The sequence below is a fragment of the Nerophis lumbriciformis genome, linkage group LG02 (assembly GCF_033978685.3).
Source record: "Nerophis lumbriciformis linkage group LG02, RoL_Nlum_v2.1, whole genome shotgun sequence".
NCBI lineage: Eukaryota > Metazoa > Chordata > Actinopteri > Syngnathiformes > Syngnathidae > Nerophis > Nerophis lumbriciformis.
This window is the reverse complement of record NC_084549.2, coordinates 27237501-27259120: the sequence shown is the minus strand read 5'-3', so window position 1 is coordinate 27259120 and position 21620 is coordinate 27237501. Positions and strand designations below refer to the sequence as shown.

The window sequence follows — 21620 nt, the reverse complement described above, 5'->3', positions numbered from 1 at the left end:
GTGGTGTCAGAAGAGTATAACATACAATGGAATTTGGAAAAAAAAAAGTGTAAAAGTAAAAATTAGCATGTCACTACACATGAAGTACACCTTTGTGTACTTATGGACTAAAGTACATCATATCAAAAGATGATTTTTAGTTTTTTTCTAATTAGGGTCCAATAAGCCCAAATAGCAAAGAGAAATAAAAAAAGCATGTAAACAAACAGCTTGCGCCATAAGAGGTTGAATTGCCTTTCTCATGAAGTGTTTTGAGTTTGGGCTATTTGCAGCTTTTTTTTTTGCTTATGTTTTTGACCCTGCAATTTTAATTTTTTTTCTACCTCCCTAAGTTTTCACATTTTGTTGTATGCGTTTTCCACCTCCATCTATGTTTTTTTTATTTTAATTTTTTAGTTTGGACATATCTGGAGAGCAACATCTCCAATTACATGGTAGAAGAACACATCTTTACCTTTTGGGTGCATTCTAAATAGTGAAAAACTGCTAGCAAGAGGTGTCTAACAATGTGGGGATTTGATTGATTGAGACTTTTTTTAGTAGACTGCAGAGTACAGTACATATTTCGTACAATTGACCACTAAATGGTAACACCCGAATAAGTTTTTCAACTCGTTTAAGTCGGGGTACACGTTAATTAATTCATGGTATGGATTAGACCAACGTTGCCTATAAAGCCCCTCTAAAAACATTTTGGTATACATGCTGCAAGTATGCATACAATGTAGTAACAGGCACATTCATGGCAACTTGTAGTATTTACAGTACTCATTCATTTGAAGAATTATCCTAACTTCCCTTTGGGCGCATTGATTTCACAGCACTATTTCGGTCAACTACGACTAATCATGGCAGATTTCATGAGAGATGACAATGACAATTTTGGTACAAATGATGATCCAGAGCGTTTTCTTGTTTAGCCTGAATGTGCGGAGGATGAGCTGCAAGTTTTAGAAGCAGATCCAGCTATAGTGGAACAGATAAAAGTGACTGGCGTGATGGTTGTATCTTTCAGCACCAGGCTTGCACTACTGGTTAAGATGGTAAATGCAACATAATCCTCACTCAGGTTAAAAAAATATATATAAAAAAAAATAAAAAAAAATGCTGCCCAAACGAGCATCTTGCAAGTCTTCCTAGCGATGTTGGGTAGTTGAGAGCCAGAATCCAGTTTGTAGCGTGTAGAATTTTAATGTTGACCAACTTCTTTCTTGGCTTATTGCCACAACCTACTATACAAGTGCAAGGCATGATTTACACTGCAAAAACTGAAATCTAAGTAAGATTAAATATCTCAAATAAGGGGGATATTTGCTTATTTTCTGTCTGATAATTCTTCTCGCTAAGCAGATTTTATGTTAGAGTGTTTTACTTGTTTTAAGGGTTTTGGTCCTAAATTATCTCAGTAAGATACTACAGCTTGTTGCGGAGATTTGATGACCTATATTGAGTAAAACATGCTTGAAACTAGAATATCAAGTGTTGCAAAGCTGTGTCATCAACACTCACAAGTATAAAAACTACTTTTTTAAAAGTGATAATTTCTTATTTCAAGCATGAAAAACAAAATCATGACTTTGACACAATTGTGTGTCATATTAAAATAAATGACAGCCAAATGGACTTTGCAGTTTTATTTTCAATGAAACAATAGAAAATACATACTCATAGTAGTACAGTTGTTATAGTGAGAATATACTCATTTTAAGGTATTTTTGGGTTCATTGAGGTTAGCTAATTTTACTTATTTTGGAAAATCTTGACAAGCCAAATTTTCTTATTCAATTAGCAGATAATTTTGCTTAGTTCAAGTAAAATACCCCTAATTTTTGTTTGTTTTCTTCTTGTTTTTGAAGACTGACTTTTTGCAGTGTATGATTGACAATTAGCGTTTGCTACCTCAAAGCAGATGCAGCAGCTCTAACAGCGAGCATTAGCCCAGGGCTCGGTAGTTTTAGCGCTTACAATATTGTCGCTATAGCTTGGTTGAAATGCATGTCATGATATTGTTATTAAAAAGGTGTTTTTTTGTTTTTGTTTTTTTTTTAAAGTGCTTCAGAGGCAGAATAGTAGAATCCTCATTGCCTAGCTAGCAGTTTTTTTCACTATCCAGAATGCACAGAAAAAAGATGTGTTTTGCATAAGATTTGTGAATGATGGACACAAAAAAATAAAAAAGCGATTTTCTTTTAACTAAGAAAATTCCTTACCTTTCAGGACATTCTTAAGGGCATTTTTCGAGCTGGCGTAATGCATTTTCGCTTTGACAGTCGCGGAGTCCGGTGTCCTGGTAGAAAAGACAAGATTTATCAGTGCCAACATGAAACGTACTGTAACCAGTGCATTATTCTTTTTTAGGGGGGCGTCACAAGGTTGGAGGTGGGCGGGGGGTGGTGGACTGTGTCATGGTTAGGGGGGGAAACACCTACATCTTGTTGAATTGAACATATATTCAATAGGACAATATACTGCTCATAACTAGGGATGTGCTTATCGGCCATTGATCAGCATCGGATTATTTTCATGAAAAAGTATGATCTAATGCTGACACTTTTAGACTTAGACTTAGACAAACTTTATTGATCCACAAGGGAAATTGTTCAACACAGTAGCTCAGTTACAATGATGGAAAGTGTAAGGATGGAAAGGACAATGCAGGTATAAATAGACTAATATAGCGATAAAAAAATCTAACATGTATACGAATATATACATGTGTACAGAATAATATATATATAGATAAATTATATTATTCATTTTAATAGTGACATCCCACCGGGTTGTGAGTTTTTCCTTGCCCTTGTGTGGGCTCTGAACAGAGGATGCCGTTGTGGCTTGTGCAGCCCTTTGAGACACTTGTGATTTAGGGCTATATAAATAAACATTGATTGATTGATTAAGCAGCTAATGAACGCATCATAATAATCCCCTCAATCCCCCCCCCAAAAATGGATTAACTCGCTGGAATATAAAGACAATATAACATACATCCATAAACGTGGATGCATATGCAAAAGTGCAATAAATGTATCTGTACAGTAATCTATTTATATCTGCACCTGCTCTACGAGCTAATGCAACCAAATGTTAAGTTTAACTTAACTTTAAGTTAAGTACCAATGATTGTCACACTAAGTGTGGTGAAATTTGTCCTCTGACCCATCCCCTTGTTCACCCCCTGGGAGGTGAGGGGAGCAGTGAGCAGCGGCGGTGGCCGTGCCCAGGAATCATTTTTGGTGATTTAACCCCCAATTCCAACCCTTGATGCAGAGTGCCAAGCAGGGAGGTAATGGGTCCCATTTTTATAGTCATTGGTACGACTCAGTCGGGGTTTGAACTCACAACTGACACTAACCACAAGACCACTGAGCAGTTTCTTATCTGTACTGTAAAGTTCAAATTTGAATGACAATAAAAAGGAAGTCTAAGTCTGCGTCTCCACACAGTGTGGAGCTGCCCCTCAAGGCTAATAATCACTTCCACTACGGCAAATAAATTGGATTCCTTTGTATATTTAAGTACTATTATCACTGGTGGACGAGGCCACAGAGGAAGATAAGGCACTAGTTTAAATATTGTGTTGATTTTGTTACTGTCAATGGCACTCGCCATATATACACACTGGTAAATAGATTAATATAAATTTACAGTTAATACCTACGATTGGTAAAGGCAGCATCAAACCAGTGACAGATGGTACATAGGGATGGGTATTGTTTAATATGCGCTTTTGAAACAGAAGGTAATAAAAAAAGATGTAAAAAAAAAAAAAAAGGTTTTATTTTTTAACGGAATTTTGTGAGCATTAATTTGAAAAGAATATTACTGTACATTCAAAAGAACCACACAGCACATGGTGATATTATCGCAGTTGGAACATTGTGCAAAAAAATAAAAAATAAATAAAAATAAAAAAGTCATGCGTGACGCTACGTTACTTCCAATACATTCTCTCCAAACACGTGCGGCTCAGTCGGCATTGATTGACCACCGAAATGATTCAGCCACATTATTTCCGCTTTAGTTAGCGACTTTCGGTACCCAGCATGTGGGATGTGCGACGCAGGGACACGTTGGAATTCGAACGATCGCACAACCTATGGCGGTCTCGCACGGAGCGCCATTAAAGCTCGGTGTTAAGACTTCTCCATGTTTATATAGAGACCTTTATTTTAAATAATTTCTTTGACAGTGTCACTTCCACTTCCTTATTTTGACTTGTGTTAACGTGTGGTAACTTGTCTTCTCTCTGCTACATTCAATCGGCGCTCCAGTCTTTGAGAATGAGTATTTTGATGATTGTATAACACTCATTTAGACTATTAATAGACGTTATGGCGTTTGTGTAATGTTTAGTGGTGCTTTAAGAACATTATTGGTGCCGGGTTAAGAAGCTACCGACTAACATCTCTCTGTTAGGGATTGCATTGCTGCTGCTAATGTGGCTAGTTCACACATGCTGTTGTGAAACTACAATATATTGACAGCTTGTTTGTGCATGTACGTTTTCTGATCTTTGTTATTTCTCTACTCCATATACCGTATTTTTATGACTGTAAATAGCAGTTTTTTTCATAGTTTGGCCGGGGTGCGACTTATACTCAGGAGCGACTTGTGTGAAATTAACACATTACCGTAAAATATCAAATAATATAATTTAGCTCATTCACGTAAGAGACTAGACGTATAAGATTTCATGGGATTTAGCGATTAGGAGTGACAGATTGTTTGGTAAACGTATAGCATGTTCTATATGTTATAGTTATTTGAATGACTCTTACCATAATATGTTACGTTAACATACCAGGCACGTTCTCAGTTGGTTATTTATGCATCATATAACGTACACTTATTCAGCCTGTTCACTATTTTAAATTGCCTTTCAAATGTCTATTCTTGGTGTTGGGTTTTATCAAATACATTTCCCCAAAAAATGCGACTTATGCTCCAGTGCGACCTATATATGCTTTTTTCCTTCTTTATTATGCATTTCCGGCTGGTGCGATTTATACTCCGAAAAATACGGTATATATATTTTTAACATATCTATAGGCATAAGATACAGATTGTTGTTTAATTAGATAACAGAAATATTAAGTATTTTACTTGTGTATTACATATTGTACAGTATACCGGTATTGGTATAATGCCGCGATACTAATTAGTCATATTCGGTACTATACCGCCTCTAAAAAGGTACCGGTCTCTTCCACCCAATGATTACAACAATATTTTTAGCATCAAAAAATATTTTTTAACAATTTATATTATGTTTATAAACTCAGGAAATACACCCCTGGACACATGAGGACTTTGAATATGACCAATGTATGATCCTGTAACGACGTGGTATCTGATTGATACCTAAATCTGTGGTATCATCCAACACTGATGTAAAGCCTCCAAACAGAAGAATAAATGATTATTATATTTGAACAGAAGTGTAGATAGAACATGTTAAAAGAGAACGTAGGCAGATATTAACAGTAAATGAACAAGTAGGCTATTAATTCATTTTCTACCACTTGTCCTTAATTTTGACAAAATCATAGAATGATAAATGACAATATGTTACTGCATATCAGCAGACTAATTGGGAGCATTTGTTTGTTTACTTACTACTAAAAGAAAAGTTGTCTTGTATGTTGCAGTAAGACATGTTTAATGTACTGTAAGATTTTTTGTTAAAATAAAGCCAATATTGCAATTTTTTTGTGGTGCCCTTTATTTAGAAAAGTATCAAAGTACCGAAAAGTATCGAAAAACATTTTGGTACTGCTACCAAAATATTGCTATCTGACAACACTAACAGATACTAACCCAAAGTACCACTGTGTATACTCCAATATGCACCATCATACCTGCCAACTTTTGAAATCAGAAAAACCTAGTAGCCAGGGTCCAGGGGCCGCAGGCCCCGGTAGGTCCAGGACAAAGTCCTGGTGGGGGGTTCGACGCAAAATGATTATTAGCATTCAGACAGGTTAAAATGTTGCTAAAACCATCACTTTTCTATCAGTCACAGTGACTTTTCATGACATCGGCGATACTTTTTGAGGATTCTGTTCCAAGACACTGAATAATGTTTGATGTTTTGGTTCGACCACATCCATATTTTTTGGCGATTTTCGAGTCGGGAAACATTTTCCGAAATAACTGTCCCATGTGATCAGCAAGTGCGATTGGAAGTCCATGCTCAATTATTGCCTCCGTAAATAAAACTTTGGCATTTATCACATCCAAAGAATCTGTTTGGGCGACGAAAAACGTTGAAAGTTTTCCACTTGTATCGCTAGCAACGGCATTAGACTTGTGTTTTTTTGTCCCAACGTGGTCTTTTACATCGCTAATTCCTCCGTGTCCTATCGAAAAATCTTGTCTGCACAAGGTGCAATTCGCGTATAGTTTTCACCCTTTTTGGAACGGATAATTATTCCCGGATAGGCTTTTGAATATTCTTCACGGAATGACTGCAGTTTTCTTTTCGGTTTAAGACTCGTTTGCGATTTTTCTCCGGCTGATTCCATGATCGTTCGCTCGTTTGGAAACAATGGCAACTGGTGCCTCGTGCTTGGCAGCGGTGCTATAAATAGCCTCGCGCATTGCATTCGGAATGGCTCGATAGGAAGTTACGGGAAGCAGTGTCAATTGTCATTGTTGTTACGCGATTTCGTGAATAAAACTTAAAAAAAATTTTTTTTTTTAATTAATGAAAAAACGTATTTTTTATCACTGCAACCGTAACCCGGAATAGGTTGGTGAAAACCGTACTTTTTACGGGAAAACCGGAGTAGTTGGCAGGTATGCACCATTAAAGTTGACGAGTCCAACTGATGACCATGTGTTCTGTGACCGGAACCCCAACGTGGTCAATATCCTAATAAACCAGTCCCAGAGTTTAATACTCAACACTCGGACTGTTCCTAAGGGGAAGCGGACAATAACCGTACATATACGCCACATAAAGTGCGTCAGAATACGCATTACGTCTTCACAGTAAAAAACTTACCACATGGAGAAGACGAGATCTTCTTGTCCTCCTTGTTCGCATTTCTCGTAGTGGCAGTCGTAGACCATGTAGCAGCAGCATTTGTTAAGCATTATTTTTTTGAATATTTCAAAGGCATCGGTGTTTTGCTCTATGATATCCTTTTGCCTGATGACATCTGTGACTCGAATCAAGCGGTCTTCGATTTCCAACGCCATCACGCGTATGCGTTCATCACTTTGTGTGTCGAGTTTCATCTTCTCAAACATCTCTTTCACGTCGTCGCCGACTTTCACTCCAGATGCCTGAAAACAGCACAAAGTTATGTGTTATTTGGCTTGAATTGATGTTTCTTGGCTGAGCATTTTTTTTCTGTGATTATACGACTTCATATTGATGTGGAAAAAATGTGAAAAAAAAAGTATGTGATCACCATTGCCGATTAATGGAGATTTTCTGACTGACAAGCAGCCAGGAGCTAATTGTGCATCTCCCTACACAGTGTGGAGCCACTCCTTTAAGCTCATAATCACCTCATTTGGAAAATGAACTGCATTTCTTAGCACCATTATCAAACATTGCACACCGAGAGCAGGCATGCTAAAGGCTAAGCTAGCCGCTAAGATGGCTTTAAACAACTAGAAATAAGTGCTTAGTAAAGTTTGAGAAGAGTAGGCGAAACCATGCTGCACCCGAAACTTAACAGGAAATAATCATGTGGATTAATAAGAGTCTAGAAGAGAGGATAATATAACTGTTGGTGTGTCAACAGTCACTACGTTTCCATGCGCTAAATTAGTCTGATTTCTCAAATAAGTTTTTTTTTTTTTGTATTTTCACATTTCCATATAAACTCCAAGTGTCCATGCACACACTCTAATGTGACGATTGGTCATACCCCATGTGTACTGGGGGGTGCTTATTTAATTTTAGCGTGGATAACTGACTTTTCCGGTTGACCTATGACGTCACAATATGATTTGCGGATCCTTACAGCTGGCTTTAAATGATGTCCGCTGTAATATTGGCACAGATTACAAATATTACATCTTTAGTGGCTATGCTGATGTTAGACAGCATCACGAAATGATCTCGGGTTGCGCTACGAACATGACGCTACTACCAAGAATGTATCGGGTCGGATGCAAAGAAAGGGGAAGGAATTTTCGGACTAAAATAATGAAACCTTAACTTTTTAAATGTCTAAGTTCATTCAAAAGACTCTGGATTCAAGGAAGGAGTCTTAAATCCGAAGGAAAAGACAGTTAGTGTCCCAACTGATATCCAGAGGAATGTTGTAATCGTTCTGGACTATCTTGCCAGTTGTGTGGAAAGTATCAATTTGGAGTGCACAAACACAGTGTGAAGAGGTTTGTGTACGCTTTATTATCTTTTATCTCATTCGTATTTCGTTTGAGAGTCTGAAATAAACAGACAGACATTCTACATTTCCTTAGCTATCTTTAAAAAAAATAAAATAAAATAAAAATTCTACCATCGATGCACTTTAAAATGTAAAGTTTTTTTAATTTGTGAAGCAAATAAACAGTGTCCTCTTCATTACAATTATGTTTTTATTGAATAGTATCTGCTTCAGGGTTGTATTCTGCGCACATTGAGAGTGGTGCATGCGCAATACAACAGGGTCCTCTCCAGCGATCGGGAGATCTGGTTTCCAATCAAATAATCCAGGTGTGTTAGTCCATCCATCCATCCATTTTCTACCGCTTATTCCCTTCGAGGTAGCGGGGGGCGTCTGAGTTTCAAAAACAATCGGATTAAGGTGTTCCCATGGGTTGTAGGAGGCCTATTTAGAGCCAAACTATTTGAGAAATCGGATTAATTTGGTGCATGGACATGTACTGAGTGTCAGTCAGTACACATAAGGAGGGTGGATCGATCCATAAATTGCTGGTGTCAATACCTACATGTGTGTGCTGTGTCAAAATTCCTTTCGTCCAATTAGTTCATTAGGTCTTCAAAGAATTATGCATTTTTTTTATTCTTATAGCCAGACCTAACGGCACTGTTTTTTTTTTTAACGCGCATGCGTCCTGGCTCCTTTTAGACTCTTAGGGAAATGTAATGGTGCCTAGTTAATGTTGAGCCAAAAGTGGAAAAATGGCAAGCAAAAAGTCAAAGAAAAGCTAATATGCCCAAAGACAAAACTATTTTATCTTTGATGACCGTGAGCCGACGCCACTTGAGTGAAGGCAGGTTGGCGTGCTTTGTCGCTTGCAAAGGGGAGCTTCTTTTCCGTGTTTAGATGCAGTTTACTGCATTGTTGACATAGTGTGGATTGTTATTGTAACTGCTCTAGTAAAATGGGGTAAAAACTCAACCGAAAGGAAAGACCGAGGCAGGAGGCAGACAGCGGGCAAGAAGTCTTTACAATTAATCATTCTTCTCAAATCAGACTTCTGGCTTCACAATAAAAAGCGCAACGCGTCACATCCGCTACAGCAGGGGTGCCCATTACGTCGATCGCGAGCTACCGGTCGATCATCAATCTTCACCAAGACGTCACTTGATTGACATTCACTGCACCCGAGGGTCTTGTGAGATGACGCTGGCTGCAGTGAGATCATTAAGAAAAAATTACCGACAGGAAGGCGAGAAACACTTTTTATTTCAATAGACTCTCGCGCCGTACCTTCCGTCAAAACTCTAACAGACTGCACAGTTCCTATCTTCACAATAAAAGCACTGCTTCATCCTGCCTGCGCTAACAAAATAAGTCTCCGAAAGCCGGCGTGCACAAGCGAGCAAGCTACGGAGTTTGCCGCCAATGTTTTTCTTGTAAAGTGTATGGAAGCCGGACAAATAAGACGCCAAAAACCAACCACTTTCATGTGGGATTGGACAGAAAGGAGGACTTTTTTTCTCCTCCATTCCAAAATGTGGATGTTATCAGCAGTACTGTCTGATTCCAATCAATGCAAGTCATCAGAATCAGGCAATACACCAACTTATATTCTTGTCTTCATGAAAGAAAGGAATCTTTATGTGTTAAACATGCTTGTATTATCATTAAACACCTTTAACTTGTTAACAAAAACGTCTCTTTCACAAATAAATATAAATGATATTTATATATGAATGATGTAGATCCCCTCGACTTGGTCAATTGAAAAGTAGCTCGCCTGCAGAAAAAGTGTGGGCACCCCTGTGCTACAGTAACAAAAGAAATAAAAAAGTGATTTATTAAGATCATGATTTGATTGTCCCAAATGTTTTGATGTAATCTGTACGGTGGCCTGGATGTGCAAAACTAACATTTCATGAAACAAATTACAATTGCAGAAAAAAAAAAAAAAAGCCAAAACTTACAATTTCAGAAAACACAAAAACCGAAACAATTTAAAATATCATAAACCATCCGCTGAGTCTTCACTTCCTCATTCGGGCTCTGCGGCTTTGAACAAAAATATTTGCTGACTTGGCTGTCAATCTGTGATTTAGTTTTTTCTATCCGTTTTCTGAAATTGTAATTTGTTTCATGAAATGCTGGTGGTGGCTTCACGCCACTGTAAATCTGTGATATTTCTACCTACCTGGTAGTATCAATTGAGTAGAGCTATTTTTTGGCAGATGGCAATCGAGTGTACTGTATATTCTTTTACAACAGTTTGACCTTTTTGACCTCGGGCCCCAACTTTTCCACTGCAGAGGGACCCGAGGCCCACTGAAATATTGACACTGAATTGGTAATCTTACTCCTCATTTTAAATTATATTCAACAACTATATTCAACAACCTTGTCAAATATGAAAGCATTCATAAATATTTATTCAACACAAACATTATGCTTAGATCAGGCTGATAGGGTACTCAAATATACTGCATAAGAAGGGACTAAATAACTGACAAAATAATTTTTTTTTGTGGTTAAGAAACACTGTTTTATAACATGCTCTGATTGATAGTCCTCAATTACAAAATGTTTATCAGGCTGAATCGCACATTATTTATAAATAGAGGGTTAAGACATTGTCATGCAGAAAAATAAATATGATTAACTTGTACAACATGTAATGTACAGAATACCAGAAGCATTTATTTAGGTATTTTTTTAATTTAGCCTTTATTTAACCAGGTAAAAAATCCCATTGAGGTCAAAGATCTCTTTTCCAAGGGAGACCTGGCCAAGAGGGCAGCAGCAAGGTTACATTCAAAACAGTAAACAATATATTGTATATATAAATATCACATTTTGCATTACCAAACATTTTTGACAACCAACTTATCGTAACAATCCACATTTTGTGTGATTGCGAGAAAATGGTACCTATACATGGTGGAGCTCCCCCTCTGAATGCAAATGCTTCTACAGCAGGAATACAAATTATTGTATTCCTACAACATACAAAATCTGGCAGGACACTAACACACTGCAGGTATTTTTTTATTCTCATTAAAAGGTGTGTTTGTTCTTTGTGTTGATCTGTTTAAAAAGCATGTTTAAAAAACATTTAATTAATGCAAGCCAATTGTCCAGTCATGGTAATAAAAACTTGAAAATTATCTGTCTAGAGTACACTTATTGACAAAAAAATAGGTCTTCGATTAATTTTGAGTTAACTATGGACACACTGATTAATCACGATTAAATATTTCAAACGCTTGACAGCCCTAATATATATATATATATCTGCATATAAACAGTATATGCATGTGCTTATAAGGGCTGTTTGCAACTTGCTTCAAATGAAAAGGTTACATTTTTATTTTTTTACAATGACACATTAATAAAAATTACTCAACAGCCCGAGTCACTAGTCAAGCTTTAAGGCTTGTGACTCACCGCTGTCTCATACATGCAGTGAGCATGTGCACAAACATGTACCCAAGAACCTAAGAGAAGCAACTAACAATTAGCAGTCATGTTAAAATAGAATATAAATTCAATGATAGCCAACGTGAGCTAAACTTTGCCAAAATTACCATCATTCGCTGACAAAGCTAGTGCTTGTATATTACGTGTTGCGTCGTTTACATGCTCAAAGCCAGAAAAGGGTGTGATTGAGTGCTTCCAAAAGTTTTGAAAAGTTAGCGCCCTCTAGGCAACGACAAAAAGGTTACACACCACCTTGCTTAAGGGCACGCTGAAACTGTGCCAGTTCGACTTAATGCATTTTGTACATAATACAATTAAATCATGCCATGGTTAACTTCACCCTTTAAAACAGGTTTAGTTTTGAATGAGGTTGCACTGCATTAAAATTATATACTTTAATGTTTTGTCGGGATGCAAGCAATGATACAAAAATGTATCATTACATCCCTAATGTTTTGGCATCTCAAACCCCCAAAATGTCAGGTAGCACACCAGTCCACAAAATGACAACTTTTTTTTAAAGTAGTCCTTTAAAAACAGCAATAAACTTAATTTTAAAACATTTAGACTCACCAACCAAAAGCTGTCTGGCAATTTTGATGTCCACTAATATTAGATTGGCACAACTGACCTTTACAGCCGAGTGAGAGGGTTGTCTTTTTTCATAAATACATCTAAGGCCAGTTTTATATCTGTAACAAATTTGTTTTAACCATAACTAGCTTTATTTAAGTTTGGTCAGACGGTGAAACCAGTAAGGCAGGTGTCACCACTAAGTGATGTCACTAAATAGAATGAATGTTATCTAAGAGATAATATTTCATAATTCTACAGTTTTTGGTAGGGAATCACATCAAAATCTTGACATTTGAAGATACTAAATATAATTAAAAGCAAACATGAAGCATTTGTCATTGATCTAGTTGGCACAGGTATTCTCAAACTGTTGTACGCCCAAGAATCACTTAAATATTGAAACACTGTTAAAACTGTGTGTGTAATGTTACACTACTGCCTTGTTTTTGATTAATATTTAGGCCAACTATGCTACAGTATTTTAATGTTGGTCAATATGTGGTACTTGGTACCACGGATTAAGCACACGTGTCGCACTTTACTGAACATTTCTAATAGGTTAGGAGTCTCTTTGTGGTCATTTCTATTATGAAAGCTGACATTTGTCATGAATAACTGGCAGAATGATTGTTCACATTGATCATACGCCACATACCAGGTAGTATGGAAAATTAAACCGGTTGAAAACGAGGCAGCTGACACAAAATGGCCGCAGCTTCCTTACTTCCACATTCCTGTCATTGTGGAACATGTCGGCGCGAGCAAGTTTACCCTGAGGGACTCACACACAGTCTGAGTGTCAAGCTCAAACAAAGCAACCACCATTTTGGAGACTAAAACCAAACCTTGAAGAAACTCATTCCCCCACCAACCAACCAATTTGGTTTTAAGCTTACAAAAAAAAAATCCACTTCCTTGTAACGCAACAGAGAGAAAATTCCCCTCTAGAAGCAACTTGAAAAGACTTTTTGTTTGAGAAGCACATGTCAGCATGAGTGGAATGCTGTGAAAAGGTCATAGGTCACAAAACAGCAGCAAGGAGCTCAACCAAATTGAGTCCAGCTTAAATTACTCACCATTTTTGCTTGAGGTGTGTGTAAAGACTTCAGGCGGCAAAGAGACGATGGCAGCAGTAGTCAAACCTTTGAAGGGTTATAGGCAAGAGAGCAGGTTAGACTTGTAGAGGTGGAGCTACAGGATAAGCCCCTCCCCCCTCATCCCAGGTGTGTCGGTTTCAGCACATGACTTCGCTCATTCAACATTATCTGACAATCAGTACTTCATTCCCATTCTATGGAGGCGTCTGTTTTTATCCTTCACATTACAAACATTAATGTCACTCTTATCGTTTTTTTATTTCTATTTTACAGGTAAGGATTTTCTTTTTCAGACAGGTAAAATCCCAGCTGGAGTCATGGTGGGTGTGGCTCATGGCAATGCCCGTATATGGACAACAAACCTGCCCCACAATCTGAACTGCAGCTGAGATGCGTTCAGTGACCTTATATGGTAAAACGTAGGATTAGGACAATGTTGTGTCAAAAGGGATTGCGCTGAACAGGGACGTGTGTCCCCGTGGAATTCCATTTGTCTTTGTCTCAGAAGAAGTAAAAACAACACTTAGCTACCTTAGGTTATGCATCATTGATCACATTGACTTAGATGATGTAACTAAGTCACACTACCGGTTGTGTGTAGAAGTGGCCAAAGTTTTGGTGACCAAAACTTGAGTCATAAATACACACCTCACTGTCGTCGTCACGATTAGGGATGGGCAATACAGTCAATGATGGTATTAATTGCAATATTTGTTACTTGAACATTTTTAAAATATTTTGAAATATTTTGTTAATGTGCCTTTAACTTGGTGATCATGATTATAGACAGGAATACACAGCATATAGGTTATAGACAAACGTGACAAAATCTGTATCAAGTAACTTATTTTCTAACATTATTATTTGTATTCTCTTATATTGCATATGGGCTTCATCTAGTGCAGGGGTCGGCAACCCGCGGCTCCGGAGCCGCATGCGGCTCTTTGATCACTCTGATGCGGCTCAGCTGCATACTTAAAGCCTCTCCCGGGAGACTTCCAGATTTCAGTGCCTCTCGCCGAAAATTCCCGGGATTAATATTTTCCGATTTTCACCCTAACAGCAATAATAAGGGTGTGCCATGATGGTACAGCATTTAACGCCCTCTACAATCTGTTCAAACAGCGTGCAAGCCCAGTCTGTTGTTGTGTGCATCTTCTGCTTGCACACGTACGTTACAGCAAGGCATACTTGTTCAACAGCCACACAGGTTACACTGACGGTGGCCATATAAAACAACTTTAACACTCTTACTAATAATGCGCCACACTGTGAACCAAAACCAAACAAGAATGACAAACACATTTCGGGAGAACATCTGTACCTTAACACAACATAAACACAACAGAACAAATACCCAGAATCCCATGCAGCCCTGACTCTTCCCTGCTCCCACCAAACCCCGCCCCCACCCCAACCCTGCTCCCCCACACATCAACACCCCCCCTCTGTGCGTCGGTTGAGGTGGGCGGGGTTTGGTAGCGGGGGTGTATAATGTAGCCCGGAAGAGTCAGGGCTGCATGTCATGCGCCATTCATATAATACTCGCGGGCCGCACTAACATTCAATTTTCATATTAAGGTGGGGTCCGCATGTCTAAAACTCTTGGTTTATACATAGCACAAAGCAAAAAAAAAACTTTGAATGCAGTGTTATTTCATTTTAAATTTCAAAAGATTTTTGTGGCTCCCATTGTTTTCTTTAATTTGTGAAACTGGTCAAAATGGCTCTTTGAGTGGTAAAGGTTGCCGACCCCTGATCTAGTGGTATGCCAAATACTCACTTAATTAAAGTAGTGTTTTATTTTCCTATATTTAAATGGGTTATACTTGTATAGCACTTTTCTACCTTCAAGGTACTCAAAGCGCTTTGACACTATTTCCCCATTCACCCATTCACACACACTGATGGCGGGAGCTGCCATGCAAGGCCCTAACCACAACCCATCAGGAGCAAGGGTGAAGTGTCTTGCTCAAGGACACAACGGACATGACGAGGTTGGTAGAAGGTGGGGATTGAACCAGGAACCCTTAGGTTGCTGGCACGGCCACTCTTCCAACCGCGCCACGCCGTCCCCAAACACAGTGTTACTGTTCAAACTGTGTGTAAAAATACAGTGGCCAAAAATATTACATACACTTGTTAAATAAAACCTCTAGCTTGTTTTTAATGAATACTTAAGCCTACTACACTACTGTATTTTAATGTTAGGCCATTATGGTGGTACTTGGAGGGCCAAGTGTTTTCTGAGACGGTACTTGGTGGAAAAAGTTTGAGAACCACTGGTTTAGATTAGGGCAACTACTTTTGGCTCTCTTTTTTCCGCCCACAAAGCTCTCCTGTGTCCAAGGATGTATTTCCTTAGTATGTAAACCACATAACAATTCATAAGGTTTTGGTCATTCTCGAACATGCATACAGATACAATATGGTACATCACATATTTCCAATTTCTCATTACATGTCAGTAAGAGTCCCCTTTTCTGTTTCATAGCAATTTCTTACACATTTGTTTGTTCACTTCTGTACTCAATTTGTAGCACAGCAACATTGAATAAATAATACAATTCTCATGAACAAATACTTGTTTATAAGCCATGATTTACATACAGAGTTTCAGCTGGGGGCCCTAGGCAATTGCCTAGTTTGCCTACCTAGTTGCGACGGGCCTGATCTTAGTAGAATCACGTAGTCTCTCATTCAGACAGTAGAGAAAGGTAATCACAGTAATGAAAAATGATCATAAAATATCAAGGAAGTAATATTCTGAGTAATGTAGTGCCATGAATTTTTTTTTTTTTTTAAATCAGCACTTAGTAACTTTACAACCTTCATACAATATTTACAGGCCAGGGTACGAAGGCTCTCAATGGAAGAAGCTTGCACTTGACCACCAGGTGTGCAGTCACACACTAGCACCTAACCACAATGTGTTACATCATAACACGTCATAATCCAGCGGCCCGCTGGATGTTTTCAAACTATGTTACTACGGTGACCATAGGAAGCGCTGCTTCATGCAAAGGAGGTACGGAACGTAGTGGGCATGGCAACAACAAACCTGAGACCTGGCAAAAGCGAGTGTCAGACAGAGGCAGATTTCTACAACAAAGTTCTGCAGAACAATGATATTATATCGAATAAGTGGATCTTTTTTCATCCTTTTGCTTTAATTTTTCGCCGTGTTTTTTGCTCAATTATAAAAGGTGGCAATCAAGTAGGTTGTCTGGAAAGTAAAGGATCAACGTTCATATATTTAAAATATTCAATGTTTTATTGTTCATATTGTAAATCTCACATTCTGTATTTTTATGTACATTCTGACTGTCATATAAATTAAAGTTCATTCCGTTTTTGAGATTGTCTGTTTAGTTTTATACTGAAAAAGACACTCAGAATGTACATGAAACTACAGAATGTGGGATTTACAATATTGACTATGAACAATAAAACACTGAATAATAAAAACATGACTGTTGCCCCTCTACTTTCCAGACCACCTCAAGGACCGACATCTTTTATAATTGAGTAAGAGCAACAAACGCGGTGAAAAACAAAAGCAAAAGGATAAAAAAAACATCCACCTATTTAATATAATACTGTACTGCAGAACTTTTTTGTAGAAATCCGCCTGTCTTGACACTCACGTTTGTGAGGTCTAAGGCTTGTTGCTGACCCGCCCACTCTGTCCTGTGCCTAGTTTGCATGAAGCAGCGCTTCCTATGGTCACCGTAGTAACCCGTATGTCACTCAAAAGTGCAGATTTTAACCATTAGAATCCTTTCTATAGTTTGAAAACATCCAACGGTGGTCAGGTGCTAGTGTGTGTGCCATCACACCTGGTCGTTGTGTGTGATGTAAAACCTGGTGGTCAGGTGCTAGTGTGTGTGAGACGTCACACCTGGTGGTCAGACTCCAAACTTGACACCTCATTGACTGGTTCTGACCGGAAGCAAGTCTTGTTTTTTGAAGCAGCAAATTTTTCGACACCGATTTTTTCAGCATTGTATTGTCCAACACATTCTGACTTGTATACACAGGCTATGGAGATGATATCAGTAGAAAAAACTGCATTTAGTTTAGATAATGAGTCATATATTGGAATATGGGATCCTTTATTTAAATTTGTTTTAACTATTAAATTAACCAAAAATATGATTTATTTTATCTTTGTGGAAAATATTGGACAGTGTGTTGTCAAGCTTATGAGATGCAATGCAAGTGTAACCCACTGTGACACTATTGTTCTTTTTTTTTATAAATGTCTGTAATGATAATGTCAATGAGGGATTTTTAATCACTGCTATGTTGAAATTGTTACTAATATTGATACTGTTGTTAATAATATTCATTTTTGTTTCACTACTTTTAGATTGTTCTGTGTCATGTTTGTGTGTCCTCTCAATTGCTCTGTTTATTGCTATTCTGAATGTTGCTGGGTCGGGTTTGGTTTTGGAATTGGATTGCATTATTATGGTATTGTTGTGTATTGTTTTGTTGGATTGATTAATAAAAAATAAAAATACAAATACAAATAATTTTTTTTTTTTTAAAGCATTGTATTTTTTTACGCTGAATTTTTATACACAGAATTTTTTTACACTGAAGTTTCATACCCTAATTTTTTAATGACATTGTCAGCATAATTTGATGTGAAAGTAAATGCAAAAAATTCAGTCACATAAATTTAGTGTTAAAAAAAAACCTGCCGTAATAAAGACACAAATTAACCTCCATTGTAATATGAAGGTCTTGAGTAGTCCTGGGTTCAATCCCGGGCTCGGGATCTTTCTGTGTGGAGTTTGCATGTTCTCCCCGTGACTGCGTGGGTTCCGTCCAGGTACTCCGGCTTCCTCCCACCTCCAAAAACATGCACCTGGGGATAGGTTGATTGGCAACACTAAATTGGCCCTGGTGTGTGAGTGTGGGTGTGAATGTTGTCTGTCTGTCTGTGTTGGCCCTGTGATGAGGTGGCGACGAAGGGAATAAGCGGTAGAAAATGGATGGATGTAGTGTCTTTGGTAAATCTTTTTATTTTGTGTGCGTGTGCTTGGACATCTCACAAAGAAACTTTCTGCTATTGTACAGTCATATCCACAAGTACATCACACAAGCATGTGACATTACAGTGCTGGAGGCGCACCCCTGCCTCAGCTTGCCACGGCTCCAACAAGAATGGCATCCAAATTCCAGCACGTGTCCGAGCATGCACATGTACCTAGCAGCTTGCCTTGCGTGAAATAAAAACTGGGACTTTTATTAAGGAGTGAAAATGTTTTGTATCAGTAAACGCAAACAGTTGACCATTCGCATCCTACAGTTTTACATTTTGGGTCTTGTCCACTTGTGGTACATTGTGTACTTTACTTTCTTATACTCTATCTATTGTATCACTTAATGTAACATCAGCACTGCTACTTACATGACTGTGACTGTTATGGTAACACTTTAACTGTGAAACCATGTCCAGGCAGTCCTCGTGTTACGACATTTCGTGGTTACGAATGTGACACACTCCCATCAATTAATTCATACTGTACAAAAAGACACAATGAAGTTGTTACGTATGCGTGGCGTAGGTGAATGAATCCGTAGTCACATGTCGCTACAATGAGGAAGGAAAACGTCACTTCTGTTCTTATTAATTAACTTTCGGGAGTGGTGGCAGTGCGTCTAGAAAAGGAAAGTGAAGTGTAGTTGGATTGAAATGCTCATAAAGTTGAGTAATTACCATTGGCTGCAGTAAGGCAGCACAATTAATCAAATTTTAATTGTGATCACGATTTTGGCCGCTACATTTAAATGAGGGGGATCGTCTGCAATATTAACATTTAAAAAGCACGCTCTGCTTCATATCATTTCAAGAACTTTCACAACAAACAGTCAGCCAACCACCAGGGGTGACCGAAAGACAGTGGACTTATGTGAGAGCGAGTAGGAGTGAGTTAGAGGGTGACTGACGGTTGAACAGCTGGTCGCTCGTAGCTCCCGAAAATATTTGGAAAAATAAATGCATTAATATATTGGTGCCCTTCTCTCCTGTAGAGTGACCCACATTTTAAAACCGGTACAAGTCCGCACGCCTCTCCGTTCTCTAAGCATCCTACCGCTCATTTCCGCAAACCTGTAAATGCTCTTGTGAAGTGAAGTGATTTATATTTTATATAGCATTTTTCTCTAGTGACTCAAAGCGCTTTTACATAGTAAAACCCAATATCTAAGTTACATTTAAACCAGGGATGTCAAGCTCTTTTTCATGGAAGGACACATCACAGTCAATGGCTGCCTTCAGAGGGCCGCATGTTACAGTGAATACATATTAATATCAAATTTATACTCGCCTCATAATGTTATTACACAATTGCCTATGCATTTGATTATTAGATTTTTTTACGTAAGAAATGTTGGCTAACTTGCTTTGAAATAGTCAAGATGACAAGCAAATATTTAGATACTTAGTTTTACAAAAATATATACCTATATATTTATACATATATTTGTTGCATGATCATATATTAAAGTTATAAAAATATGCACTTTCATGCAGTACATACATTTTTTTAATCAAAATGATTAAAAGTACTTTATTAAGTACTTTATTGACACACTTTATTTCCAGGCTTTCGCAGGCCACATCTGTCCCCTGGGCATTTGGTTTGACATCTGTGCACAAGAGGGCTGCCAAAAATACCTGTTTCTCAGCTGTGGTTCATATGTAATGCACTTTTCCATCCCATGTGACAGTAATTATATCAAACAAACCTCAGGCATAACAATTCTGACTGAAGAAATGAATCTGTATTTTCATTTGTTTTGTATTGCACATTGTGATTTTTATCTATGAAAAGCACTTTATAAATAAAATGTACTTACTTACAGGTTATTTAAGAAACATATATATTATTATTTTTTGTTAATTTAGGTAGAATGTATTTATCCTAGCACTGCCTAACTGTATGTAAATGTATTTTTCATCAGTTTTTATGAGTCCTTTCTTTTGCAGTATATTTTATTAGTATTTATTTTTGTAATCAGCCTGACCTTAGGCTTGATAATAATCTTTGTGATTAACACATGGTTTTGTATCATTTGACAAGGTAGTAGGTTAGATATAATTATTTAATACGTCTAAAATCAAGAGTAAGAAAACTAACTCAGTGTTATTATTTGAGTGGGCCCCAGGCCCGTCTGTAGGGGAAAAGTTGGGCCCTGAAGTCAAAAAGGTTAAGATCTGTCGCAACAGATCATAGATCATGTTATGCAATGTATTTTGCCAATGCTCCTAAGCCTCCCTTGGTTACATTTCCTGTTGCTAGGAGCAGTGAGTTTTAGCCACACCTGTTTCCGTGTTATGATTCGTGGCTCCAGCTGCTATCAGCTTTTTCATGCCTCCTTTTTTTACCCATGACGCTGTGCACTTGGCGCGGTCGAATTGCTCGCTTTACGCGACATGTTACTTTGTGGTCTGTAAGTTATATGTTCTGTTTGATGCTGAGCAATCCGTATATGTATATATACAGTGGGGCAAAAAAGTATTTAGTCAGCCACCGATTGTGCAAGTTCTCCCACTTAAAATGATGACAGAGGTCTGTAATTTTCATCATAGGTACACTTCAACTGTGAGAGACAGAATTTGAAAAAAAAAATCCAGGAATTCACATTGTAGGAATTTTAAAGAATTTATTTGTAAATCATGGTGGAAAATAAGTATTTGGTCACTTCAAACAAGGAAGATCTCTGGCTCTCACAGACCTGTAACTTCTTCTTTAAGAAGCTCTTCTGTCCTCCACTTGTTACTTGTATCAATGGCACCTGTTTGAACTTGTTATCTGTATAAAAGACACCTGTCAACAGCCTCAAACAGTCAGACTCCAAACTCCACTATGGCCAAGACCAAAGAGCTGTCGAAGGACACCAGGAAAAGAATTGTAGACCTGCACCAGACTGTGAAGAGTGAATCTACAATAGGCAAGCAGCTTGGTGTGAAAAAATCAACTGTGGGAGCAATTATCAGAAAATGGAAGACATAGAAGACCACTGATAATCTCCCTTGATCTGGGGCTCCACGCAAGATCTCATCCCGTGGGTTCAAAATGATCATGAGAACGGTGAGCAAAAATCC

General features: G+C 38.0%; 1 protein-coding gene across 1 annotated transcript in view; it reads right to left on the bottom strand.

The window, feature by feature from the left end:
- The window catches only part of cfl1l (cofilin 1 (non-muscle), like), a 32001-nt gene that overhangs the window by 1211 nt on the left and 9170 nt on the right, over positions 1-21620 (bottom strand). The window contains exons 2-4 of the mRNA XM_061960017.2: positions 13478-13543; positions 7010-7293; positions 2211-2287 (exon numbers count right to left, since the gene is read on the bottom strand). Of these exons, the coding sequence (XP_061816001.1) occupies positions 2211-2287; positions 7010-7293; positions 13478-13480 (364 nt within the window). The 5' untranslated portion in view covers positions 13481-13543. The remainder of the gene's footprint in view (positions 1-2210; positions 2288-7009; positions 7294-13477; positions 13544-21620) is intronic.